Here is a 26,870-nt window from a genome sequence, read left to right as displayed (position 1 = left end):
CAGTGGAGAACTCCATCCTCCCGTGCCCTGAATGGGGTCTCTTCACTCAGGACCTCGTTCTCTATGCAGCTGTCATTATCCCAGTCTTCCGTGTGGCTCAGTAAGTCATGACCTCTGTCCCCCACGGGGACCTCCGTCCTCTAAAGAGACCACCCGGTAGGTATGCCCCCCACCGGTAGTGGGGATCCCCGCCTCTCAAGAGGCCCAGGAGGACCCTCCCCAATCAGTCGGGGCGTCCATGCCCGGGAGAACCCACTGCATCAAGACCCATTCCCCTGTGCAGCTCAGTAGTGAGGGGTCCCGTTTCTTTCGAAGCCCCAGCTGAGGCTCCAGAAGGAAAATTCGCAGCACTACTTCAATAGCGGGCCGGTGGCTCACGCCAGTGCGGCAAGCCTCTAATGAGTGACCTAATCCCGCCTCCAGATGGTCCCGCCCATAGATGACGTCCACACGCTCGCCCAGTCCTACTCCACTACGCTCTAAGCCTCTCCAGCGAATATGGGTGCTTCTTTTTCCCTAAGAGGGCCGGGTCTTCAAAGGACTGGACCCCGCCTGCCTTGGCCTCCCACTGGCTCAGTCCTCACCAGCACTGCTTTGCGATTGGTCGACTCGTGTCCACCTCCCCTCTCTCCTCGGGACTTCCGCTTCCGGCTCTAGTGGACGTTTCGGCTGTAACGATGATCGGAGACATCCTGCTCTTCGGGTAATTAAGGGGACCAGAGATTGAACAATAGAGCCCGACGGGGTTGGGGGCAGCCTAGGTAACCGCATTCTCCCTCCGCAGGACGCTACTGATGAACGCCGGAGCGGTGCTTAATTTTAAGCTGTGAGTAGGCCGCGGAGGGCCGCAGCCCCACCCGGGGACCCGTAGCCCCGCCTCCGGGAGCGTGAGCCAGCTCACGTCACAGGCTGTGCTCCCAAGTCCCACTCCGCCCTCTGGCCCAGCTTGCAACCTGGTCCCTACTCCATCGCGACTTGACATCCTGACTCTCCGTTCCCCGGGGATCCCTCTTTTCGCACCCCTAAGAGCCTCAGGCCCATTCCCTAAAAATTCATCCCTAACCTGTACCCAGGGACTAGCTTCTTCACCTTGTTGCTGTCAGTAATTGGTGGGGCAGATGGGCGCCCAGAGGGTCATCGAACCTCCGGAAGTCACAGAGCAAGTCAGCGGTAGGGCTGTCTGCTGCCCTTTGAGGCCAGGGGGCTGGGCGGTCCTTGTGTTCCATCGAAAGTGGACACTGCTTCTCTTTGTAGGAAAAAGAAGGACACACAAGGCTTTGGGGACGAATCCAGGGAGCCTGGCACAGGTAAAGCCTCCTTTCTGGATTCCGGAATTGGTCCATTTCAGAGGACAGTTCTTTCTCAAGTCCTATCCGTTTTCTTTTTAATGTGTGTGTCTGTGTGTTGGGGGGGGGAGAGGCATGAGGACGTGATGTTCCTTCTTCCCACCTATGTCATCCACTTTCTCCTTCTAGAACTTGGTACATAGATCAGCACTCATATCACTTTCCTACATTTATAATTTTTCTTTAAGTATCCTGTCATCTGGCTAATGTCTCCCCCTCATACTTCACCTTTTACTTCACTCCAGAGAAGAGGCTTCAGCTTGTTTTGGCTCATTCCTGCTGTGTGATTGCTTGCTTAGTATTTGTCTCCCCTGAGAGCTCTGTCCTCCCTGTGTCCCCCACACTTAACTCTTGCCTGGAATGAACAGGTGGCCTCCATCGGCATCTGTTAATGGCAGGAGAGCACGATTACATGATCCTCGGCTTAGGGAAGGGCCTTGCCAAGCAGTGCCTCTCAAACATCCTGGGGACAGACCCGTCTCTGGCATTTGAAGTCCATGCTGGCCCAATGCTTAGGTTGTGCCGCATACAGCTTACCCCATGGGGTGGATAATACTGTACTCGTGTAAAGCATATTCAGCAAGACCGTGTGCTGATCAAACACTAGGATGGTGCAGCAGTACCACGTGGCTGTCATGTTGGGGTTGCTGTGATAATTTCTGAGCCCTTGCCCGGTATTTTGTACTTACTGGACAGCTGTGGTCTCTAGATGACACTTTGGGTAGCATCCTTGTAGGTCACCTAACTTGGACCAGTTCATTTCATTCCGGAGGCCTGGGCAGGACATGTGTGCAGATCGACTCAAAATCTCAGAGGAAGGTTCTGAAATACAGGTCTCTGGAGTCTTAATGTACCAAATTGCCTCCTCTTTGAGTGGTTTCTGTTCCTTCCCAGCAGAGGAGACTAGAGTAAGTTGTCACCAAAGCGGAACTCCTCCTTTACTTGCCCAAATTAGTATGCTTCTAGTTGCAAATACTTAAATCCCAGTTCAAAGTGGTTAAAGCAAATTGAAACATCCAAAGGTAGCATTGTCTTCAGGCACGCCTGGATTCAAGGTTCAAAGCAGCCTTCCAGCACGTGACTGTCTCCAGGTCTCTTTTACTTTTGGTTGGTTTTACTGTCAGGCTGGCTTGTGTTAGCAAAGACAACGCTAGAGCAGGGCTGAGTGCATTTTTGTGTAAAGGGCCAGATTAGAAATGTTTTTGGCTTTGCAGGCTGTGCTGTCTCTGGTGCAGCAATTCAACTCTACTTTTTTAACTAGAAAGCAGCCCTGGACAATATGTAAATGAAGGTCATGGATGTGTTCCAAAAAAACTTTATTTGTGGATACTGAAATGTGAATTTCATTTAAGTTTTGTATCTCACTGAATACTCCGTTGATTTTTTTTTTTTTAACCATTAAGAAGTAGGAAAAACATTCTTAGCTCCCAGGCCACACAGAAACAGGTGGCAGGGGCCAGTGTTGGTTCCTGAGCTGTAGTTTGCCAACCCCTGCCCTGGAGGACTCTGCTCATATCTTTCCAGCCCAGCCCAGGAAGTCTGGCAGGAAATAGTTGGGGCAAAAGTCTCAGGGCTGACTTTCATTGGGCATACTTGGATCATGTACTCTCCCTGAGCCAATCAGAGGCTTGGATCCTGGTGCTTTCCCTGGATTGGTCAGTGGCAGCCACATCCTGAGTGCTGAGGGTTGGGGAGCAGAAAAGACCCAAAGGAAAGGCAGAGCTGGCCCTGGAAACATGGGAGCAGTAGGTGTGGGGTGGAGAGACCACAGAAACACCTGCAACTGTGACAGCAGTAATGTTAGCAGTGCTTGTAAACATGCTTTCTGACTTTCCAGGTGACAACATCCGGGAGTTCTTACTGAGCCTCAGGTACTTCCGAATCTTCATCGCCCTGTGGAATGTTTTCATGATGTTCTGCATGATCGTGTAAGTCAGGCCTGCCCACCTCCTTTATTGTCATTCTGCATCCTCCAGAATGACCCACCTCATGACCATTCTCTGTCTTCTGAGTCTGCACTTTGGTGTACCTTCTGCCCTCAAAATAAGAACTCTGCATGCTAGAGAGGAGACAGGTTTATAGGGTTTAAGCTATGCCACTGCAGTCCAGGCTGAAGCTTAGTTTGGAGCATGGTGTTCTCCAAGTCCTGGCTTTGTGGTATGTCTCCACGAGCTGCCAAGAGATGCCTTCCTCGAGCCTGTGGTCTGGTCACCTGAAGCTAGTTCTGCTGTGCTTAGTGTATACTTGGCGGAAGTCAAGGTGAAAAATGGTTGGATGGCCATTGTGCTGCTGGGTCCTGCTCCTGCCTTGCTGGAATCCAGAAGTGTATTCAGACTTTTTATGCTCTTTAAAACAATATTTTTCTGTTTGTTTTTATGCCCTTTTTTATTTTCTTACCTAGTCTAAAAAAATTCAGCCGAGTTGGTTTTCCTTCCACCCTCAGGCCATACTTCTAATACTGCTGTTAATAAATTGTGAACTCAAAGTAAACAGATTCAGGATTAAAACAGTAGAAGAATCTGGAGCTCTGGGCCATGCTGGGCCCATTTTGTGTGCTTCTTCCAAAGAGGAAGAGAATGAGAAGCTGAGATGCTAAATTTGGAGTTGCTGGGTGGTCTTTGTGGCAGCTGGCTGTTTGAGGAGCTGGTCCCAGGACTTAGGAGATTGGAGGATGAGAGAGGTTAGCCGTGCCGCTGGGAAGTGTTGCAGAGCCCAGAATCAGGACTGTGACGGATGCCCAGAGACGCCCCTTTTGGGAGCGCTGATAAGGCTGCCAAGAGGACTGGTGAAGAGAACAAGGAATTTGCAGACGAGTTCAGGAAGTATAACTAGGACTCAGGGGAAGCAGAACATTGTAGGGGCCTCCTCTGTCCTTTGTCCCTATCCATTCATTCATTTATTCATTCACAACTGTCTGCTGTGGGCTGGGCTCTGGGGTCATAGCTGAGATCAAGACAGCAACAGTCCCTGCCTTGCGTGAACACATAGTATAACAGGTGAAACAGAAAGAGAAAACAAATAGGAGTAAGTCACTTGTGTGGTGGCAAAAGCAAGGGAGTCTCCCAGTTTAGAAGGCAGTTAGGAAGAGGCTCTTTGATAACATGCCATTTAAGTCAAGAATGACAGGAAGCCTAATTTACAGAGCTGGGGGGAAGCAAGGTAGTACCAGAAGCAGCATGTGTGCATAGTCCTTGGGGCAAGGAAGAACTTGGTTTTTATTCTGGGTTTGTTTTTGTTTTTGTTTTTTTTCTGTCCATTGGCTTTATTGTCCTTTCTTCCTTCACTGCTCATCTCCTGGCCTGTGACCAGGGTGGTAGCCTCAGGCTCTCTGATCCCCCAACTCAGCCCAAGGGAAGCTTAATCAGTAGCCCAGTGCGCTGATGTCATTTCCTAGGAGCAAAATCTCATTGACCTCGCTAGGTGCTACCCAGTCCTAGTTGGATTGGAGGCTCCTGAGTCCAGCCTAACCACTGAGGTCAGGGCTCAGCAAACTGCAGTCCATGGGCCATAGCTAGTCCCTGACTGTTGTCATGAATGAAGTTTTACTGTCACACAGCACGCCCACATCTGTGACTGCCTCCGCGCTATAGCGGTTGGGACATTGCAACAGAGACTGCCTTGGCCCACAAAGCCTGAACTACTTACTGTGTGGCCTTTTACAGAGTGTGCTGACCCCTGACCTAGGCCAGCTCTTCCTGCAGGGGTTATGATTGAGGGAAGATTTTTTTCTGGAAAAGTCAGGCAGTGACTGGCTTTTCCAGGATATTAAAACACTGGCAATCACATACATGTCCAAGAACAGGGGAAGAATCGAGTAACTTTAAGAACATCCATATGACCAACTGTCAGAAGGCCGTTAGTGATGATGTACCAGAAGGTTATGTCTACATTGGGAAATGTTTTGAGAATAAAGAAGGCCAATGTTACCTGTACGCATTCTCTGGCTTTGGTTGTGGCCAGCACACAGTAAACATTGAGTAAATACTGATTGGGTGCTGAAGTCTGTGATGGAAACACTTCCAGCGAGGGATTTGGGCAGATCTATTCCAAACCGTCCATGGAGGTGACTGTAGCAGGGCCGGAGTGATGGTTTGCTATTCCCCGCACCCATTTCTGTATTGTTTGAGTTGGGCTACTTTGGAAATTTTTAAGTCATGAAAAACTTTAACATGGAGAAACGTGCCTGAATGTTTAGGGCTGGAGAATACTGATATCTGCAACCTAACTTTCTTTCTTTTCTTTTCTTTTTTTAAAAAATTTATTTTATTTATTTATTTTTAGAGAGGGAGAGAAACATCAATGTATGTCTACCTCTCGTGTGCCCCCTACTGGGGGTCTGGCCTGCAACCCAGGCATGTGCCCTGGCTGGGAGTCCCACTGGCGACACTTTGGTTCGCAGGCCGGCACTCAGTCCACTGAGCCACACCAGCCAGGGCTGCAACCTAACTTTCAAAGACATCAAAAATAAGGTAGTCAGGTAAATAATTAAATGCCCAGTAAAGCGAAGTGTTAACTGCAGAATGTTGGTGGTGCGTATGTGGGTGTTCACTGAACTGTTCTTTTAATTCTTCTATTTGTTGAAATCTTCATAACAAAATATTGGAAGGAAGATAGGAGATAATGAGGGTGGCAAACCACAGAGAAGGATAAATAAGGAAAAAATGGAAGTTGGTTTTCACAGTTCAAGATTTTATAATGTATTCACGGGGTTGTGCAACCATCCGCACGATCTAATTCTAGAATATGTTCACCCTCAAAGGGAAACCTCACACCCACTAAGCAGTCACTCCCACTCCCCCTCCCCAGCCTGTGGTTGCCACTGATGTACTTTATGTCTGTTCTGGGTGTTTCATACACATGGTATAGCCTTTTGTGCCTGGCTTCTTTCAGCGGCATAATGTCTTCTAGTTTCTTCAATCATTTGTGGTATGAATCAGGATTTCATTTCTTTCTATGGCTGAATAACAGTCCATTGTATGGGTAAGCCACAGTTTGTTCACCCACTCATTAGTTGATGAGTATTTGGGATGCTTCCTTTTTTTGGCTATTATGAATAATGCTGATAGGAACATTTGTGTTCAAGTTTTTGTGCAGATTTAAGTTTTTAGCTCTCTCTGGTATACACCCAGGAGTGAAATTGCTGGGTCATATGGTAACTCTGTATTTATTCTCTTGAGTAAACTCCAGACTATTTTACAAAGTAGCTGCAGCAATATACATTCCCACCAGCGGGGTGTGTGTTTGCGGGGGAGGGAATGTTCCAGTTTCCCCACATCCTTGTCAAGACTTGTTATGGTCAGTCTTTTTTGGATATGAAGCTTGATTTGCATTTTCCTAACATGGAGCATTTTTTCATGTGCCTATTGGCCATCTGTACATCTTTGGAGAAATGTCTGTTCAGATCCTTTGCCCCCTTTTTTCCCCGAGCACCTCCATTTTCCCAAGGATTTATTCGGGCAGACCAGGGGACAGGGAGGCCTTGCATCTAAAAAGAAGGTGTTGGTCCTCTTGGTGGTGAAGCGTGGCCTTGTGCTGGCGAGGAAAAGACCCAGTGGGGCAGGGGAACTTGATCTTCAAGTTGGGAAACTGATTGATTGCTGGTCGGCAGCACTCTCTGGCTGCGATCTCCGCCTTCGTGATCTGGCTTGAGTGGTTGAGGGCGTGGTGCGGGGCAGCCGTGTCTCAGTAGCAGGGGTGACAGCACCAGTGGTCCCGGTACATGGCATGGGTGCTGCTGCTGGAGTTGTAGTGCAGCCAGATCCAAAGTTCCTCACCCGAAGGGAGGAGTTTTCGAACACCTGCCCGCAGTAGACAATTTCCCTTGAAGATTTCTTCTTCAGTCAAGACACAGAGTACCAGAAATGGGACTTGTAGGTGCAAAGACGCCTATGCGGTAGAGGGGTGGTATGTGGCTCGCGGGGCGGGGGCAGGCAGCAGCGCCCTGCCACCTTGTACTCTCGCAGGGTGCCCGCAGCCTTCATAGTGTTCTCTCTGCGTTCACAGCCATCCACGAAAGTCCTTGCCCATTTTTTAAATTGGGTTGTTAATGACTTGCTGTTATACTCTGGATACCAGTCCCTTTTCAGATACATGATTTGCAAGGATTTTCTCCTATTCTATGGGTTGTCTTTTCACTTTCTTGATAGTGTCTTTTGAAGCACAGAAGTTTTTAATTTTGATGAAGTCCAGTCTATTTTTTTCTTTTGTCACTTAGAATTTTATAGTTTTAATTTTAGTAATCAGGTCTATGGCCCATTTTAAGTTAACTTTTATATATGGTAGGAGGTAGAGATCCAAGTTCATTCTTTGGCATGTGGTGATCCAATTGTTCCTTCACTTTTTTTTTTTTAAATAGGCTTTTTATTTTGGAAGGAATTTGGATTTACAGAAATGTTTCAAAGATAATAGATTTCCCATATATGTCTTTTTAACAGCTCTGTGGTTTCTCCAGTAGCCCTATGTCATAACCTACATACCCACTCCCAGACCTCAGGGATATTTATTACAGTTTCCAGACCTTTCCTATTCCAGATTTTCTTCAGTGAATAGAGTTAACTGTAATCATTTGTTTACTCAAAGGTCTTTTAAAATTTGTTTAAAGATTTTATTGTTAAGTATAGTTTGGTAGTGTTAAGTATATTCACAGTATTGTGTAACAGAAGAGTTACTTATAAAATGAGAAATGATATAAAAATAATCTTAATAAAAACAAAACATTTTCTTTAAAAATTTTTGATGTATTGATTTCAACAAGATGGATGAGTGGAGAGAGAGAAACATTGATTTGCTCTTCCACTTCCGAGCTCGAATTTACGCATTATTGGTTGCTTCTGATCGGCGGAGGGAGACATTAAACCAGCAACCTTGGCCTTATCAGGACAATGCTCTAACCAACTGAGCTACCCAGCTAGGGCCAAAATATTGTCTAAAAGTGTTTTCGGAGTGACAGCTTTCCATTCTCATGGACATTTCTGCCCTCTGAATTTTCCAGGCTGTTTGGCTCCTGAGCTCCAGATACGGAAGTAAGAACGTACCTTCCCAGATGCCACGTCTTTCTTCGTTCCTGATAACTTCAAGAATGTTTTTGACTGGAAAACCGGTGACCTTCTCAGAAAGCCCAAGCTTGTGGTGGGTGGAAAAAAATGTTCGCCAAGATGCACGTGGTTTCCTGGCCACATCATTGTTTTCTTTTTAAAAAGATTTTTACATTGGTCTCAGCATTGAAACATTGTCTACTTGAGGAGTTTCAGGAGGGAATAAGGGGCTGTGATAGCATTGCATTCCCCATAGAAAAGACAGTCTTATCGGAGTGGAATCCCTCTTCCACCAGGCTTTCACTAAAATACATTTCTGGCTATTTTTGCTTTATTTTTAATAACTATCGCTTTGGTTTTCATTATACAGATTTTTAGAACTCATTTATTTTTGAGGATCTGAAGCAGAAAACTTGGCTTTTGTGTTTGATGTAGCCTCTTTATTGGACTCTGTTTATGAATAACAAAGTTCACTGTTGCCGGGTCTGCATCCAAGTTCCTTCTTTGTCACAATAGGTCCTGCTTGGCCACTTAGTGTAGCTGTCATTCCCAGGACTTTAAGGATAAAGTATTACTGGTTCCCACGGAAGAGAGGTGTAGAACAGGGGCAGACAGGTGTCTTATGGGAAATTTTCCCTGGCTTTGAAAGCACTCTGTTAAGGAGCCATTAGTTGTACAATTAAAAAAAAAAAAAAAGTTAAAGATTTTATTTATCCATTTTTAGAGAGATGGGAAGAGAGGGAGAGAAAAAGTGATGCGCAAGAGAAACATTGATCAGTTGGTTGCTTCGCATGTCTGCAACCAGGGACCTGGCCTGCAACCCAGGCACGTGCCCTGACTGGGAATCGAACCAGCAACCCTTCTTTTCACAGGCTGGTGCGCAATCCAGTGAGCCACACTGGCCAGGGCTATATAATTTTTAGAGTGAGAGTGATTTATTTGGTAATGGTGGGACCTAGTTCTGAAAGCTTGGGGTTTTTGGGTCTGTTTTTCAAGTGGGTGATTTCAAGGTTTAAAAAACAATGAGCCTCATTTGAGCATTTTGCACAGAAGCTTTGAAAGAGAGTCTGGTTTAATTGCCAAAATGAAACACTAGTGGTTACCACCTGGACCCCATAGGTGTTTGATTTGTCTGTTGTAGTTTTTGAAGTCCTGACTTAGGAGTGGATAGACCTGATGGGAGGAAAAAGCAAACACGCAGGCTTTTAGAACTAAATGAGCACTGAGCATTGAAAATGAAGCTAATTTTCCCAAAGACTTTTTGTTACACATTTTTGACCAAGAAGTTGACTTGTAACTTGAGTCATTTTGATTAGGCTTGTGCGAAACACCTAGGATTCTTTTTGGAGGCTGACAAAAAGAAACAATGTTCCCTTTTGGATTTTGCTCAATAAATGTTGGACAGGGATTGGACAAATAAGATTTTGACCTGGCCGCTCCTAGAAGAATTGAAGGGACCATAGATAAGATAAGGATGGGGTTTAGTTAGACCAGAGTCAAGTCCACTTGTAGTACTGCTCAGCTAAGGTCATTCCTCTTCATTGCTTCTATAGATTATTCCCTTGTCAAATCTGGCCAGGCATCTCCCCATGGTTTGTGAGTAGCAGGGGACATAGCTTCTGAATCAAGTTTTGCCCAGGCCTGTGTTCTTGCAGCAAGAATGGACATGCCAAGATCTTGGCTAGTCATTCTTCAAGGCGTGTGAATGGTGTGAGGAAACCTGTGCCTCATTCAGATTCACACCGAGGTTTCAATGAGGCGAGGCATTTGTGTGTTATGGGGATGAACCATTCTCAGAGAGGACAATGGTGTCATTGAGAATTTCTTTCAATCATTGTATTTTTCTCCAGAGAACTGTTATCTCATTGTTAAATTCTTATAAGCAGGGTGGCTTTAGGGGATGCATGTTGGAGCCTGCGGTACATTTTAACACCGCACATCGTGGATCTTTAGGAAGCTTTTCAAGAACTCTCTCTGGTACCAAAGCTTATCAGAGTTTGAATTTTGGGTGCATAGGATCCCACAGCATTTAAGTGTTCCTGTTCAGGGTCAGTTAGCTAAGGTTTTAGATTTCACCTCTGTTCCTTGCAGGAGGGACCTTGGCTGATTGCTTTCCCTCTCTAAGCCTCAATTTCCATGTCTCTAAAATGGGCTTGTCATGCCTACCTGGGTTTGTTGTGAGATTTGGTGGATTTGAATTTGGCACCAGGCAAGCACTTGATAGCCATGGGTTTCCTCACTGCTACGTTTTCTCACTTCTCACCTAGATTCATCATTCAATCCACACCTGCGCCATGAAGGGGCGATCACAACAATTTAAAAAATTGGAAACAATTTCCAGCATGGAAAATCTTTTCCCACCTTCCCACCCCCTTTACAGGGTTTTACGACATAGTCCCGATAGTGGGTAAGGCAGTTCCGGTTCTGCTGTTTCCATTTCAGCGTTGCATCTTTCGTATTTTCTGGGCTGCCAGAAAGGCTTCATGGTTCTCATTTTTAATTACTGTGCAGAGTCAATAAATCTCTCTTTAACCTGGGCCCTCTCTCTTGATTCAGTTGTACCTTGTCCACTGTTTTAAATGTCATAGCTGTCACCAGTGTTAGGACCTTCACTGGCTTCTCTCACTGGTACTTCCAGGAGCGCTCCATGCTACATCGTTATGTGCCGCCGTTATGGCTCTAGCAGCTTTCATTTATTTTACCTAGTTTTAGTTTCTTACTACCAATGCATGTGTTTATTGTAGAAAAATTATACTATACAGCTTGTTTCTATATTTTTTCCTACAGTACAATTCTTCATAACTGCAAATAAGCCATTGTAAGGATACATTAATTAATTTAACCAGCCTAAGTGATGGAGACTTGAGTTGTCTCCAGTTTTGGTCTGTTGTAAATAACACTGCAGTGAACTTATCAGTGTATTGTCCCCAGTGGCTTTTTGAGGTCACTGTCAACAAGAGACCCACCTTGACAACTGTAGGCTAAAAACACCAAAGAAAAATGCATCTTGGACATCTTACATCTTTGTCTTTATTTATTTATTGTTCATTCATTCGTTCATTTGTACATCTGTACCTATGTTTATACATGCATACATGCCAAAGGACTTGGTTCTAGATCCCTATCAGCTCTGTCCGGGATGTTAGGCTGCTTCAGTTTAAGCTGTGAATAAAGTTTTCAGCTCCACCCAGATAACTGTTTCTTCGTACGTACAAGTGACAGCAGTTGACATCACACCAGCTGGCTTTACACCTTGGTCCAGAAGGATCTTGGCCACCATCTAAGTAATAAGTGCCCACTACTGCTTGCCCTGGAGTGTGTTACCTGGAGCTGCTGCTGAGGTGAGAAGCTGCATGTGGAAAACAAAGAGAAGGCCAAGGCTTGCAGTGCCCGCACTGGCTGCAGACTTCAGGGTTCACATTGAACGCCCCCATTGGGGATTCATATTGGAAACCTTTTGCTTCCTTCACTCTTGCCACCTTAAGAATGGAACACATCCCTCTTTTGTGTGGGTTTCTCATAGCACTTCAGTTCCAGCTGCTCTAGAGTAGAAACTGGAAACCACCGAGGCAGCCTGTTTTGTAAATAAAGGTTTATTGGCACGAGGCCACCCACACCCCTTTGAAAATGTATTGTCTTTGGCTACTTTGGCTGCTTTTTCCAACAATGGGAGAGTTGCTGACAGAGACCATCCAGCCCACAGAGCTGAAAATATGGCCAACTGACCCATTTACAAGACACATTTGCCAGTCCCTTAACCAAGGGAATGATGGAGAATCTCAGGGTGCCCCATCTCTCCAAAGCCACTCAGGTGGAGTAATTTGTGTGCCTTGTGGTCTGGATTTTAATAAAGGCATTTGCAAACATGTTTTTCAAACTTGCTGAAAATAGAGCCAGCCATTTTCAGGTGATATGGTTAATAGACCAAAACCCGATTTTATGTCTCTCAGTAGTTAGGGATGAGGTCCCTCCTGGACTCGCTGCCATCTTTCCGAGCAGCAGTTCCCTGTGATAATGAGATTGGCTCTCTGAAGTGCTTAGATCCGAAAAGCCAGCGAGACTCATTAGTGAAGCATTTTCTTTTCATTCCAACCGGTTCATTTTCTTCTTAAGCAAATTTACATTTATGAAGTATTGACAAACCTCCGGATGTTCTCCTGTGTTGGTGAAAGCTGTAAACTGTTTTTGTTCTTAAAGCAACAGTCATGCGGGTTTTTGTTTTTGTTTTTTTTTTTTAATGTAAATTTGACCTGAGGGTTTGTTTTCACCCTTCCCTGGACTTTCAGTATTATGTGGAGGAAAGCACTTACTATGCTTCAAGCCCCTCTCTGACCCTTGAGCATTCCTGGAAGTAAGAGTTAGGTACTAGCAAGTGTTCATGGATGAGAATTCGGGCAAAGGGTCTGTAGCAAATCAGGAACTCAAAGTCCATGTTTTTCAACAACAACAAAAAATGGCCAAGAATTAATTTAGCATGTGGCTCCGTGGCTTGCTTTTTGTATTGACTGAACGAGGGTCAGCAAACTGCTGCCCATGTCTGGCCAACCACTTACCTTTTCAGAGCCCACGAGAGAGAATGGTTTTTACCTTTGTAAATGGTTGGGGGAAAATGAAAGGAAATCCATGGTGTTTTGTTCATAAATAAAGTTTTATCGGAACGCTGCCATGCCCAGTCGTTCATGTATCGTCAGTGGCTGCTTACGAGCTGCAAAAACAACTAAGTCAACATAAGAAATGTCCAAACCTGTAAGAATTTTCAATGAGTTTTTTTGAGCCAAAGTAATGACAATTGCCAGAAAGCAAAATCTTAGTGATTGAGAAAATGCTCCAGAGAATGGCCGTTTTCACTTCGTCGTATACAGTAGAGTCAAAGGGGAAGACAAGGGGATTCCGTGAAGTCTGTTGGCGATAGATTGGGGAGGCAGGGGAAAGCAAGTGGGGTGGGGATCTCTGGGATTGGATGAGAAGTCAAAGGAGACACTGCTTTTCTGTTCGCGGGTTAACAATGAACAGGATAACAATAACAATGAGGGGCTCTGTGGTGTCCTGCTGCTTTGGGAGATTGTGCCCCAAGGGGTCTGGTAAAAGGCGATTACTCTGACATTCCAAAGATGTGTTATCCTAGATGCAAAAGACAATAGTTTTAATTAAGGTAAAGATTGACCTTTGTCAAGAAACATACTGGCCTAGGACGCTACTACCTGCCAAGACTCGCTTTTAGCCAGAACTTTTTAATTTCAGAGCATGCTCTGTGACTACTTTAGGTGTCTGAGTTTGTAAGGCCCACCGTGCAGGCCTCCCCCGAGCCTGTCGGGTGAAATGTGGGCCCCCAGAGTACACTGGGGGAGTTGTAGAAGTTATTTCAGGGGCAATAAGGCTTCATTGCATCTAATTAGAGTTTATCGTGTGAATTGAGGAACAGTGGAAAAGGGGGTTGTGGCAAAAAAGGAAGATAGAGGTTTGGCCTAGACCTGGGCTCGGTCACTTACAGAGTGCGGTGTGGGGCAGTGTCTTGGCCTTCCTGCGTTCCACGTCCTCGTTGCGATAGGCAGCCGTGAAGGAGAAAGCTTTGAAATGAGCCTCTAACCCACCTGACACAGGGCAGGCCCTCAGTAAGTGGTGTTATTTTCATCAGTGTTACTACTTTTATTAAAAGACACCCCTGACAGGGTTTTATGAGGCTTAAATGAGATGGTGTCTTAGGCAGCTCGAGCTGCCATAATGAAATGTCACAGACCGGGTGGCTGAAACAACAGACATTTATTTTCTCACAGTTCGGGAGGCTGAAAGTCCAAGATCGAGGAGCTGGCAAGGTTACGCTGAGTCCTCTCTCCTCAGCTTATGGACAGCCACCTTCTGGCTGTGTCCTTATGTGGCCTTTCCTCTTTGTGCGTTCCTGGTATTTCTCTTCTCACAAGGGTATCAGTGATACTGGATCAGAGCCCTGCCCTTAAGACCTCATTTAACCTTTGTTACCTCTTTAAAGGCTCTGTTTTCAAATATAGTCGCATTGGGGGTTAGAACTCCTGTAAATGAATTTTGAGAGCACACAATTCAGTCTACGTATAACAGGTGGTCAAGGATCTGACCTATTCAGCGGCTGTTAGTTATTTCCTTGGTTAACAGTCTGCCTCAGGCATTAATTTTTTTTTAAGCTGACCCTGAGAACTGCTGCAAAGGGATTTATCTCCTGATGTTTCATAATAAAGTATTTGTGTGGAAGTGGAGGGTGGCATCCACCCTGGCGTCTCAGACTTTGATGACCCATGAATTCCCTGGGGGTCTTGGTGACGTATGGATCGGATTTAGTAGGTTGTGGGCACAGGCTGCGAGTCTGCACGTCTAACCAGCTCCCAGGGATTGCCCATGCTGCTGGTTCCCTGACCACACTTTGAGGAGCGAAGGCCTATGTTGTTCGTTAATAAGTAGCCACTAACCACATCTAGTTATTTCTGTTTCCATCTCAGTTAACTAAAACTAAAACCCCAACCCCTCAGTCATAGTAGCTACATTTCAAGTTCATTTCGTTGCAGAAAGCTCTAACTGGGCAGTGCTACCTGTAAAGAAGAGGGTATAAGCCTTTCTTAGTCAAAGGTCTGCTTAGTGTCGCTGGGGCAGCTATAACAAATGGCCACCAACTTCACAGCTTAAAACAGCATGAATTTATTATCTTATAGATCTGGAGGCCAGAAATCCAGAAAGGGTGTCACTGGGCCACAGTCACGGAGTTGACAGAGCTGGTTCCTTCTGGAGGCTGTGGGGGAGAATCAGTTTCCTTGCGTTTTCCAACTTTTAGAGGCTACCTGCATCCTTTGTTTATGGCTCCTTCCTGGTCCAAGCCAGATGGCATGTCCCCAGCACACAGTAGGTCCTCACTGCTGTGGCCTATCCCAAAGCCCAGACAGCAGAGCCAGTTCCAGATTCAGAATTCCCACTTCGCAGCGCACATCCTGTGTGTGACAGGACACCCCAAGGCGTCTGGGCTAGGGCACGCTCATCAGAGTGATAATTTCTTTTGCAAAACATCCAGTATTCACTCAAAGTTGAATAAGCAAAGACTGTAAATGGCTTAAGACAAGCTTTGCCACCAAACAGCTTTGTTGCAAACTTTAGTGAAGACGTAGCTTTCAGAGCTTCGAGGTTCTGGAATGAATGGTGGGGTGGGCCTGTGGGCCTGTGCTGTCAGTCCTTGTCCTGTCTTTCCTTGGGACGTCGCCTCTCCTTTTTGGGCATCTGTGACAGGGATGCCTTGGGACCAGGTACTGCCCAGGATTTGACTCTCCTTCCTCTCTCTGAAGCCTACTTCATGTTTGTAGGAAAGGCCCTGTGGAGCATGTTCCCTCTCATCATCTTGTTCCCTGTTTTGAGGTTCAATTTGGTGCCTGTGTTTCTGAGAAGATCCATTGGTTGGTTTGGGTCCTTTTTTTCATGGCTTCTGTCTGCTTCCATTTTTCTGCCCTCTTTACAGTCTCCCCGTTGACATCCACCCCCCCCCTTTTTTTTTTTTTTTTGACATCCACTTATTGGCCTTTGTCTACTTCTCAGGGAAATGGCTTGTACCTGATTTGGTTTATGTGCTTCCCTGCAAACCTGGGAACCCTGAGCTTTGGGCCAGAGTCAGCACATGCCAAAACTCTAGCCACATGAATTTGGTGAGGTCACTCTGAGGAGGAAGAACCAGGTCACATAGTGGATAATCTGACAAGAGCAGAGAACGCTTACTTAGGGCTTATGAGGAATAAGTCTGTCCAGGAACGGGGGCAGCACACGTGTATAGCATGTTTCGGAGTGTAAAATACATGTGATGTGTGGTATGTGAAAAGAGCACCTGGAAAGTCCAAGGGCTTAGGTGAGAGGAATTGGGAGACCACTGAGTTTTTAGAGCAGGGGCCAGGAAGATCCAAACCATGTGTTAGAAAGGGCTGCCTGGAGCAGAAAAGGCCAATCCTGGATAAAAGCCACAATGAATTTATAGTTTATCCTACAGTTTCTTTATTGAGAAAAAAAATGATGATCTGATTTTATTTCTCTAGAGATTTAAACAAAATGTTCATCAAATCATTCTCTAGAGAATTAGAACAGTTACTGATTTTGTTCCTTTGCTTCATTAGAGTAATAGAATATAAAACTACACTAAGCAAAGTAATAGCCTCTAATCTAACAAGCAGACCATCATAGCAAAATAATCTGATTGTTGACATAATCCAGTCAACCAAACACTCCAGTGGAGTGATTAGATTATTTGAGCAAATAGATTACACAGTATTTTAGCAAGATTTTTGAGGTCTTCTTACAAGGGAAAAAAAAAAGAAAGCAAGAATAATAATTTTGTGATTACAAACCCAAAACAGACAAACCAGCATTATAATTTCCAAAATTAGTACCCGGTTTGTCTTCTGAAGAATTAAATATAAATTAAAAGGAGAAGGTTACAAGTGTTCCTATGTCTCCTAGGAAAAGCAAAGACAGCAGCAGAAAAGTGGAATCCAAAGAGGCATTGATCTTTTGTTTCCTCTGTATGAGTGTGAAGATTATGTGTGTTGTTATTTTTATATACAATTATTTTTTATCCTGTACTTAACTGAATGAAGGTCACTGTAATAGAAAAGATAGTTAAAGTCAAAAATGAAAAAGAGCCACCTGGACACATGTGTATAGCAAATTGGAGGAGAGAACAGTCAGCAGGAGAGAGGACTGGATCAGGGCATGGGTTCAAGAGAGGGCCGGAACACAGGAGACGCGTGGCCACGGACGAGCATGGGGCAAGAGGGGCTCAGGAGTTACGGAGCCGTGAAGGCAGAAAGAACGGTTCAGAACAGATCCGGCCTGGAATCCCAGTGCATCTTTAGGGGTACATAGCCCCGGATAAGTTTCTCCTTGCCCTTCAACTTCAGGCTCCTCCTTGTATGTTGAATATCTGAGGCTTGAACAGTAATGTCTCAGCTAGTTTTGCATAGCAAATGACCTGAATACTAAGTGTTTTAAAATACATATTATTTAGTTATAGTTTTGTGGGCAGGAAATTGGACAAGGCACATGCTTGGCATCTCGACCAGGATGGTCCAGCTGTCTGGGATTAAATGAGTGGGGTTCAGTATTCTCTGCCTTCTGGTTCCTCATTCTCTTCCACGGAGGCCCTGGGCATCTCCCTCATGCCCTCCAGCATGGTCACCAGATTCTGACATGGTGGCTCAGTGCTCCCAGCACTGCAAAGACAGATGCTGCCAGGCTGCTGTCACTTTTTTTTCAAACTAAGAGAAAGTGTATTTAGAAAGTTTCAGGGGTAGTGGTAGTGAGCCAGCTGGGTTGCATGGGCGTAGGAAACAAGTTAGAGGCAGAAGAAGGGCCCTTGGAGCTTAGGAGAGAGAAAGGCAAAGGTGAAGCCCCTCGGGGGAAGAAGAGAGGGGAAGGGAAAAAGCTTGAGAGGGAGAGAGAATGAGCATTAGGTCCTGCTTCTTGAGGGTTTTAAAGGCTTGGAGTTTAGGGGAAGTCTCAAGGGGGAAGATCTCAGAATATTCATCAGCTTTATGCTCTTGCAGCCAGAATGAGATTTATTCCTTTGATTTCATCCATCCTTGGATGTAGTTGGCACAAATGGCACCAATTAGGTTTAAGCTATTTACCCTCTGGTTGGGGAGGAAAAGTGTAAACCATTTACTCTTAAGTGTCCTTGGTTAGGTAAGATAGGATTTTGCGATTTACTAGATGGCTGTAAACTCCTTGGCCCTTTAACTGTCAGTTTCCGTATTCCACTTGTCCTGCCTTACTAGCCTGCCTCATTCTGACGCCCCAACACTCCCCCTCGCCCCAGCTGAGACTTCTATTCCTCAAATTTTTTAGGGGTGATGAGGGAGGATGGTAGGTCTTTAGTAACTACTTTCTGCCGACAACATCAAGGGTCCCTGCCTATATAGGGAGGGAAGTCTCTCCCTGCCTGATCTAAGGGAGACAAGGGAATGAGATCCCAGGCTGGAACCCAGAGGCGCCACATGTTTGTTCTAAGAAATGTGGAACTGCAGGCAGATGTGTCAGAAGAAAAACCACCTGTCGTTCTACCTGTCACTGACAATTACTGTAAATATTTTGGTTATTTCGTTTCCAGTATTTTTACTATACAAATATGTATATATTTAATAAAACTAAAATTAAGATAATGTATATAGTTTATATGTTGCGTTTATCAGTTAATATTAAATTGGGAACCTTTTTAGGTTTTTCTGGTTTCTAGTGGCTAGATTATCTAGCTACTAAGATTATCTAGCTACTTATCCATCTAGCCCTCTAAGTCTATATATCCTATTTATTTTCAAAGTTTAATCTACAGTAATATACAGTTTGGTGAATGTCTGCATACACCCATGAGACAAGACCACTGCCCCAGTTGGAGTTACAGAATTCTGTGTTTCTCCCCGTCCATAACCTTCCCATTTTCACAAATTGACCCCCAGTTTATTTACATACTCCGAACACTTAAGTTGCTTCCACCCTTTTCTTATAAATTATGCCACTGTGAACTTCCTTGTATACACATGTATCTGCATCTGATTGCTTCCTTTGGATACATTTCTGGAAGTTGTGAAACACTGGGTCAGAGAGTATGAACATATGGAAACACTAAATGCCTTCCTGTCAAACATCTTTCTGGGTCCTCCTGTCCAGAATGGCTTTCCCCCACCTTGGGGCTCCTGCTGCGTGTTTCGTGGAGTACAGTTGGAGTATTTAATTGATGGGCCTCCCAACTTGATTCCAGTGCTTGGCTTCAAAACTAGATCCTCCGGAGTAGGCTTTATTCATCTTTGTATCCCTCTACTTGGAGGCACAATAACAGTTGAGTTCCTCCCGTCTATCCTGAAAGCAGTGACACTAAAGGGCTTTTCAAAATCAGTTGAAATTGGTTTCACTTTTAGAGTAAACAGACTTGCTGTAAAACCAAGCAGCACTCTGAAACCCATCTCTAGGTACTTCGGAGGTCATTGATATGGTTGAATGAGTTAACATATGAGAAGGTGCTTTTTAAAAATTTCCACCAGATTGTTAAGCTCAGAGCTAACGTGTGGGTCAAAGTGGGGTGGTGGATTTGCTGACATTTGTTTTCCTCTTAATCACTGGAACACTCACGGACGTTATGGGGGTAAGTCCAGTAATTTCCTTTCCTTTAAATTGCCCACCTCCCAGGGCTTTGTGTTTAAAAAGCTACAGCTGCTCTCACTTCAGGATCTCAGCCGTCTCCCTGCTGTTGCTCCTTGCCACCATGTGGCGTCGCTGTTGAAGACTGGTCCCGTGAAGTTGTGGTCGCTGACCTGCTCATGACTTCCTTCTGTGATGCCCGTGCCTGGCAAGGGAGGAGTCCACTCCCTTTCTGCCAAGATTCATGGGCATGCTCTGCGCTCAGCCTCCTGAAGCTACTTCCTCTCCCTAAGGTTTTGGGGCCACCTTGCTGAAAGATGAGGCAGCTTTTCCAAGGACGTTTCAAGCACAAAAGATCTTGTCGTCTTAGGATGGTAGAGCCAGTGCTCTCTGTACGTGATAATTTCAGGGGCATATCACCCAGGATATTACAGCAATGGGATTTACCTTGAGCCCCACCTTTGCGTAACATTTAAAGTATCTTCAAAGTAGAAAGTGCTTTGGCTAGGTGAACTACAGTATGGACTTAGGAGCTGTGCCCTAACATTTTCAAGACTCCATTCTGTGGTGATCTTTACCATGACAAGCATACTTTGTATATCAGTAAGTTCTCAATGTTGTTGATAGGTTCTGCAACTTTAAAATGATGTGTAACAAAACCAATTTTACCATAGGCTGATAAAAAGTTCCTGTGACATCTCATTGTTATAAAACATTTTCACTATACACATGCATCCTCATGTATATATTTAATTAATAAAATACTTTTATCATTCGTTATTTATTGAGCCCCTCTGTGTGCCAGGTCTGTAGAACTGAACTGCATAAATATGTCCGAGTGTGTGAACTCGTATATAGCTACTATAATCTGATATGTTCATTCACTTATTCACAAATATTTAATAGCACTTTTCTATCTACTGGGGACATGGAGTCATCTTAATGTTTCTTTTTAGTTTTAAAAAGAGTAGGTAAGTTGAGTGCTTTCCAGTTTTCTTAAATAACCTGACCCATGCAAAACATTGCTTATTTCGGCATAATCCTTTTTTTTGGTAGAGATTTTTTATGAGTTTATTTGAGCCAAACTGATGACATTACCAGCAAGGAGGATCTCAAACGTTCCCCAGTATAATCCTTGATTAAAAATAAGATACTGTGCATCTAGTTAGAAATTACAAAAGGAGAGGCAGGACTAGATTACATTTCGGGGAGAGCTTGTTTATTTTGCTTATCTGAAGTGAGATAAAGAATATTTCAAAGTGGGCGGGTTTCCAACTTGGACCATGTACACAGAACACCTCATTCTAAGAAGAATAACTGAAAGAGAAGTATTTTGCCCGTATTTATTTTCTCTTACAAGTGTGAGGTAAAACTTTTCACATCTGCAGAAGCAGCCACAACCATGTGCTGAAACAGCCGTTTTTGCAAATAAAAATGCTTCCCAGAAGCATGACAAATGCAAGACTAACAGGTGTAGCACAGATCCAAGGCGCACATGTGGTTCTCATCAGCTGCCTCTCTCCTGCTTTAAATCTAGGTCTTCCTGTAACAACCAGAGAAGTTTTTCTCCTGAGGCTGCGGCTAATAATCCACTCAGTCTGCCTTTCCACCCCTTTTTTCATAACTATTTCTAATAGAGCTTTCAGAGAGAGGAAGATAGCAATGAAAGAAGGCAGTCATGGGGCGGGGCGGGGGATTGGGAGCCCTTAGACTTGACATTAGCAATTCTGGGGTTGACCTATAACTTTGGGTGACCTCGAGCCTTAGTTTCCCCCTTTGGGAAGTGTCTGGTTCAGAAAACGAAGGTTTCAGGTTTCCAGCCTCCACGCCAAGCAGGGTGGAGGGGTCTTTCTAAACAAGTGGTTCTCAACAGGGGGAGATTCTGTCGGCCCGAGGGCGGCGGGGAACGGACTCAAAATGACTGCTCGCAATGACTGGAGACATTTTTGGTTGCCGTCACTGGAGAGGGTGCTATTAGTGTCTAGAGACCAGGGATGCTGCTCAACACCCTACAACGAACAGGACGGCCCTACAATAGAATGATCCAGTCTCCAATACTTAGGCACAGATTTGCATCTGTGGGATCGGCTCAGGAGGCTGGCTTTTAAAGCTTTTGGAGCTGGGGTGGCGGCTCCACGGAGAGACGCTTCTCACGTTTTCGGGACTGGACAGGGACGCAGATGGGGCCCCCTGGCAGACCCTTCCGCGCCCATCACAACGTGGACGTCCGTCTCCCTTGCCCCCAGGAATGCCGATCAAGGGACGAGCAAAGGCCCCTGGGCTCAGAAAACTTGGCAGCTTCTCCCGCTCGCGACCCCCGTCACCTCTGTCAGTTGGGGGAAGGCTTTTCTCCCCGGGGAGGGGTCCTGCGGCCACCCTCCTTGCACCGCAGCCCTGAGGCAATGCCCGCAGCACTGTGTTCAAGGACTCGGCGCTCACCCCGCGTTTCCGTCGGGAACCTCCGCCAGAGACCCGGGCGGGGGCGGGGCCTTTAGGCGGCAGCCGTTACCCCGCCCAACCGCCTCCCAACGGCTTTTGGGGCCGGGGGGGTGGGGCTGGGCGGTGCAGTGGCGGTGCGCCTGCGTGCGCATGCGTTCAGGTGCAGGGCGGGCCCTCGCGTGGCCCCGCCCAGGCCTGGCGTCTCCGCCCACCCCATCTCCCAACCTCCTCAGCGTGGCGCCGACGCTGCGTGCGGCGCGGGTTACCCAGAGTGCTCCGCGCGGGGGCAGCTCACTGGAGTTTGGTTCTCGAGGCGGCGGCAGCAGCGGCGGCGGCTCCGGCAGCTCCTCCTCCTCCTCCGGTGGCGGCGGCGCCCCGGGCCTGAGCCCCGGCTCCGGCTCCCCTCTCCGCCGCCCCGCGCGCCCCCTCCCCCCCCGGCGCCGCGGGGAACATGAGGCTCCGCTCTCGGAGGCCGGCGAGTGAGTGACCCCCGTCCCCCGCCTCAGCCCGCCCGCCCGCTGGCCCGGCCGCTCCCCCCCGCCTCGCCCAGGCAATGACAGCGGCTCCGGCGTCTCCGCAGCAGATCAGGGACCGGCTGCTGCAGGCCATCGACCCCCAAAGCAACGTAAGTACCCGCCGCGCAGGCCGGGACCGAGGCCTCGTGGGCCCGTGACCCTCCCTCTCCCCAGTATCCGTCACTTTCGGGGCTCCCGGGGACCCGTCCGAGGCCCACCTTCCCATGAGGGCCGCTGCCATCTCAACCCCTCGCTCCCCGGATCCGGGCCGGGGGCGCTCAGTACGTGAGGCCGAGGCTTCCGTGCGGCCTGGGCGGAGGGAGCAGACGGATCTGAGGACAGAGCTTTGCCTTCTCTCCCGCTCCAGTTATACGACCCTCGCTGTTTCTGACGGAGCTTATCCGCCTCGCCCTTCCCCAGAGACCCGAGACCCCCGGGAAGCCCTCCCGGCGGGGGTGGGGGGAGGGGAGGAAGAAAGGCTGAGAGCAACTGGTGTCCGGGATAGAATTCGGGGAGCCCGTGTGCCACCTGTGTCTCGGCCTTCTGGGTGATCAGGGAGGTCCTTCCTTCTCTTGGCTGGAAGCACCTTGGCTTCGTAGGGAAACCCCCGGCCCGCTTTGACCCTAGCTGGGAGCCCAGGGCGCCTGGAGAGGCCTCTGGGTTCTGCGAGTGGCCATGCCTTTGCCGGATCCCTTTTGGGGTCACTGTTGAGGGAAGATGATCTTGGGGAAGGTGGGATCTTTCATGTTGCCTTTCTGGGCTCAATTGTCCATTGCGTCTCTGATCAAGCCAGAGCCCTGCTTTTTGGTAGGGAATTAGAAGTGACTCTTTTCTCTCTCTTTCCCCCAAGAACCCCATTTCCGGTGCCCCTTTTCCCTACCTGGGGGTCCCAGCCTGGTGATTTGTGACCTAGAAGGTCAGGGTCAACCCTAGGGTGTTGCTTTCTCAGATATCCCTCCACTGAGGCTACTGTTTGCAGAGGGATCTCCCCTGCTCCCTCCGTGTGTGTAGGGGAAGACTCATCCTGTTCTCACATATTCTCCAAGGGGTTGTTGGCGATAGGGGTCATTTTCCCCTGCGGCAGGAGCAGGTTGAGCAATGGGAAGATGGTATCCAGGTATGAAGTGAGCCCCTGCATTTGCTGGGAGACCAGGAAGTGGCCATTGAGATCACTTTTTAACATGCTGGGGATGGAAGAAAATAACAGCTTGGGCTTGGACAGGTAACTCGGGTTTCTCACACTGGTGGGGCTTTTGCTTTTCCTTTATGTGAGCTTGGCTAATTACTCTTAGTGAGCCTCAGCTTTTTTTTTTTTTTTTTTTTTTTTTTTTTTTAATTTACGTTGGATTGTTCAGTTTGGTGGAAATTGAGGAGCTATGATCTGCTTTTATCTTAATCGTAAGTAATTCCCTTATCTCTGGTCTTCAGGCCCCATTAAGATTGACTTGGTGTAAATTGCCTTAACAACTGTTGTATACATTTTTGTTAGGATTTTGGGGGTGGAGTAGGCACAAACTATATAAAACCTTCCAGAATGTTTGCAGCAACTGGTACCGCTACAATTCTCAAGACTGAAATATTAGAGGATGAAGCAAGTGACATGAAAAACATAAGCCTTGACGACTTTTGTATCTTTTGTAAAGTCTGAGTGCAGTTTCTTGGACACTATGTGCTTGTTTGCCTTCTGGAGAATCTGAGAGTGGCTGAGGTGTTAGCACAGATCCCTAATGCCACTTAGGCGAGTTTTGGAATCAGAAGGTGCTTTGATGGATAGTTATGATTTTGTAGATTAGGTGGGGCAGTGACCTCAGGTGTTCCATTGTTTGTAAGGATCTAATCTAGAGGGTTCCTAGGGGTAGGGGAGGAAGAGGGGCTAGCCAGAAGCTGGGGAAGGGAACAAATCTCAGCTTCATGTATCCTGGCGCATGCAGGAACATTATATCCCTGTGAGCCAGTGGTTGTGTGACAGGACATAGAATTCATACTTCATGTGGCTTGGTCTGGGGGACTGTAGTGATAGGTGGTGTGCATACAGCCCTACTAATGTAAGCGATGAATGGAATTGGGAAATTGTCTCTTTCAATATGAGTGATAAGGAAAGGGCCCTTTTTAAATGTCTTCGTTGTTAGTGTTCGTGAACATTGTTAATAACTATTTGACTGGAGCATGGCTTGGAGCAAACCGCATAGAGAAATTCAGAGCCATGGCAGAATAGGTTGTCGGGGAGAACGTGCAACAGTGCGGCTGAGCTGCAGGGGGCCCAAGTGAGAGTGAGGTGGCTTCAGCAAGGCATTGCTGCCACACAGCTGGCTCTTTTCTGCCTTGCCCAATTATGAACTCCACTTCTGGATAGTTAGTTGACACATATTTAAGATGCTCATGGAAGAAAAAATGGGGACAGAGTTGAAGCGCCAACACTAAAATTAAACCTCTTCTGAGAGAAGCAACACAGAATTGTGTCATGTAATGCTTCCCTTTGTAGTCATGCAGTTATGGTTAACAAACAGCTTTTGCTTAAAAAAAATCAGTGTCAGGGAGCTGACCTGATATCCACAAGGATCTGAAAAGTTAGGGAAGTAACAAAGTAACGTTTACTGATCATCTCCTTGACAAAGGAGTTCTTAGGGGGAAAGTTGTTTCTTTGCTCTAAATTCTAGACTCCGGGGTATTTGAATTTCTATAACAGCAGTCTCTGAGTTGATAATTTCTACCAACTCAGTACTGAAGTAAATCCTCTACACTTCTTTTCAGAAAGCTACTAACAGTTTTTCAGAACAGTTGAAGTTTTACCCTTTTTGTGGTGTGTCAGTCCAGATTGTTGACAGTCCCTTTGATGTGCAGTGTGGACATTTGTTCCAACTTAATCTTGCTTCATTATGGATAAAGTTGAGGGCGGTGTCTTCTCCCACTCAGAAATCAGAGTCAGTCCACCCCAGCACAGTCTCCTCAGCAGGTGATTAGGTTCCCGCTTGCATGGGATGCTCATTGTTTCATGAAAGTTCAGGCTTTATCTTCCTGACCAGAAATGCAGGCTTCATGAGCACGGTTCATTTATCTTCTCTCTCTAGAAGCATTAGGTGTACCTTCTAGGCGCTGGTTAAACTGACTGACCCCTAGAATCCTACTTGGATCTGTGACTGAGGACTTAACATTGGAGTCTTCTTTTACAAAAAAGCCCTGTGACTGTTACAGGCCTGGGGATTCAGTCATGGAATGTTCTAATGCGGAACTCTGTAGAGCCATAAGGAATGTGGATGTTCATCTGGCATCTGAGAAAAGGTCTGACTGAGATGGTGGAGTGTATACTGCAGCCCTATGACAAGCTGAATAATAGCACAAGGCAGGCCTTGATCAAAGCAGGTGAGCGTTCCTATATCCAGAACAGTGAGAGGCCAGAGAAGGCACTGCAGGGAAGAGAGACTTGAATTTGCCCTGGATGCCATTGCAAATGCCTGGAAGTCAGGCTTTCCAGCAGGAAACTTTAGGCATGACTTCCTTCCTCACAGTTCTGCAGACATCAGGTGCCAAGGAGAGGTGAACAAGGGGCCTCTGCGGAGGGACACGCAAGAAGGATAATTTTCCCACCTAGGAATTTGAAGGTTAAAATGCTGCTTAGCTTCCCTGGGCCATGGATTCCCCGCCTGCGAAGTAGAACTGAGAGCAGGAGTACATGCAGCGTAAAGCTCCTTCCCGATCCATGGTTCTGGTTATGGAAAGGGCACCTGAGACCAATATGAATTGTTTTTAGAAGTTTTTTCTTTTGATGTAATGTGCATTGTGTGAACTTCCTAAAATAACAAAGTTCTACACAGATAGACACACTTCACATGACTTTGTACAGCACTTTAATAGTGTCTCTTGCGTCCCCTCACCAGCCCTCTAAGGGGGTTGGGCTGAGCAGTCCATCTCCCCTTTCTGCACAGTGACAGTATATGCTGCTTAGTGTGTCGTGTGTCCTGTGTCCAGGAGAGGACAAGATGTGTTTGTTTCTTACAGACCTCATGTTAGGGTACTGCCCCAATGTTAGGATCTTGTCCCAAGTTACTCAGTGACATGCTTCCAAATCTAAATGCCACTGCACTGCTGTCAGAGATGGAGAGATGGTTTCTGAAGAGGCCCAAGAAGACAGCATCCTTGAACTTGTACGAAAAGATGTGGGAGCCTCTTCTCTCCCACACAAGTTTATATGTGACTCCCAGTTGGGTTAGATTTGCCTGTGACAGATCTAACAAACAGGGTGATGTTAGGCAGCCTGTCCTGGAAACATCTTAAGGTTTCCATCAGGGACAGAATCCTGGGCTAGACCACACCATGGTGTGACAACTGCCAGCTGACATGGAATTTTCATGATTCTTGTTTCAGCTTTGTTTTCTGCTTCCAGACTATAGCAGTTTTGATGTGAACTTAAA

General features: G+C 46.4%; 2 protein-coding genes across 4 annotated transcripts in view; both read left to right on the top strand.

Moving 5' to 3' along the window:
• The first annotated feature begins 17 nt into the window (after nt 1–17).
• SMIM7 (small integral membrane protein 7) lies at nt 18–20,174 on the top strand. Of its 3 annotated transcripts, none has more exons than XR_008529598.1 (7): nt 18–100; nt 522–703; nt 785–826; nt 1,255–1,307; nt 3,184–3,274; nt 8,338–8,474; nt 19,556–20,174. XR_008529598.1 is itself a non-coding variant. In XM_054578855.1 (6 exons), exons 1-6 carry the CDS (start codon nt 32–34, stop codon nt 8,351–8,353), a joined length of 453 nt encoding a protein of 150 aa, XP_054434830.1. In that variant the 5' UTR covers nt 18–31; the 3' UTR covers nt 8,354–11,575. The 3 variants fall into 3 exon arrangements, 1 of the variants encoding a protein (XP_054434830.1); XR_008529597.1 differs by lacking the exon at nt 19,556–20,174 and adding an exon at nt 10,648–11,575; XM_054578855.1 differs by lacking the exon at nt 19,556–20,174 and having other exon boundaries at nt 8,338–11,575.
• A 2,318-nt stretch (nt 20,175–22,492) lies between these two features.
• The window catches only part of MED26 (mediator complex subunit 26), a 42,357-nt gene continuing 37,979 nt past the window's right edge, over nt 22,493–26,870 (top strand). Inside the window, exon 1 of the mRNA XM_054578854.1 lies at nt 22,493–22,571. Within this exon, the coding sequence (XP_054434829.1) occupies nt 22,500–22,571 (72 nt within the window). The 5' untranslated portion in view covers nt 22,493–22,499. The remainder of the gene's footprint in view (nt 22,572–26,870) is intronic.

The sequence above is a fragment of the Pteronotus mesoamericanus genome, unplaced genomic scaffold (assembly GCF_021234165.1).
Source record: "Pteronotus mesoamericanus isolate MK-2021 breed Mesoamerican mustached bat unplaced genomic scaffold, CSHL_Meso_final contig_502, whole genome shotgun sequence".
Classification (NCBI taxonomy): Eukaryota; Metazoa; Chordata; class Mammalia; order Chiroptera; family Mormoopidae; genus Pteronotus; species Pteronotus mesoamericanus.
This window is presented reverse-complemented; position numbering and strand designations above follow the sequence as displayed.

What these genes read in the sequence shown, in the direction of transcription:
- SMIM7 (XM_054578855.1), top strand. Translation starts at nt 32, where the DNA reads ATGGGGTCTCTTCACTCAGGACCTCGTTCTCTATGCAGCTGTCATTAT. An exon ending in GCGGTGCTTAATTTTAAGCT is followed by an intron (nt 827 to 1,254) that starts GTGAGTAGGCCG and finishes TTCTCTTTGTAG; the next exon opens with GAAAAAGAAGGACACACAAG. An exon ending in ATCCAGGGAGCCTGGCACAG is followed by an intron (nt 1,308 to 3,183) that starts GTAAAGCCTCCT and finishes CTGACTTTCCAG; the next exon opens with GTGACAACATCCGGGAGTTC.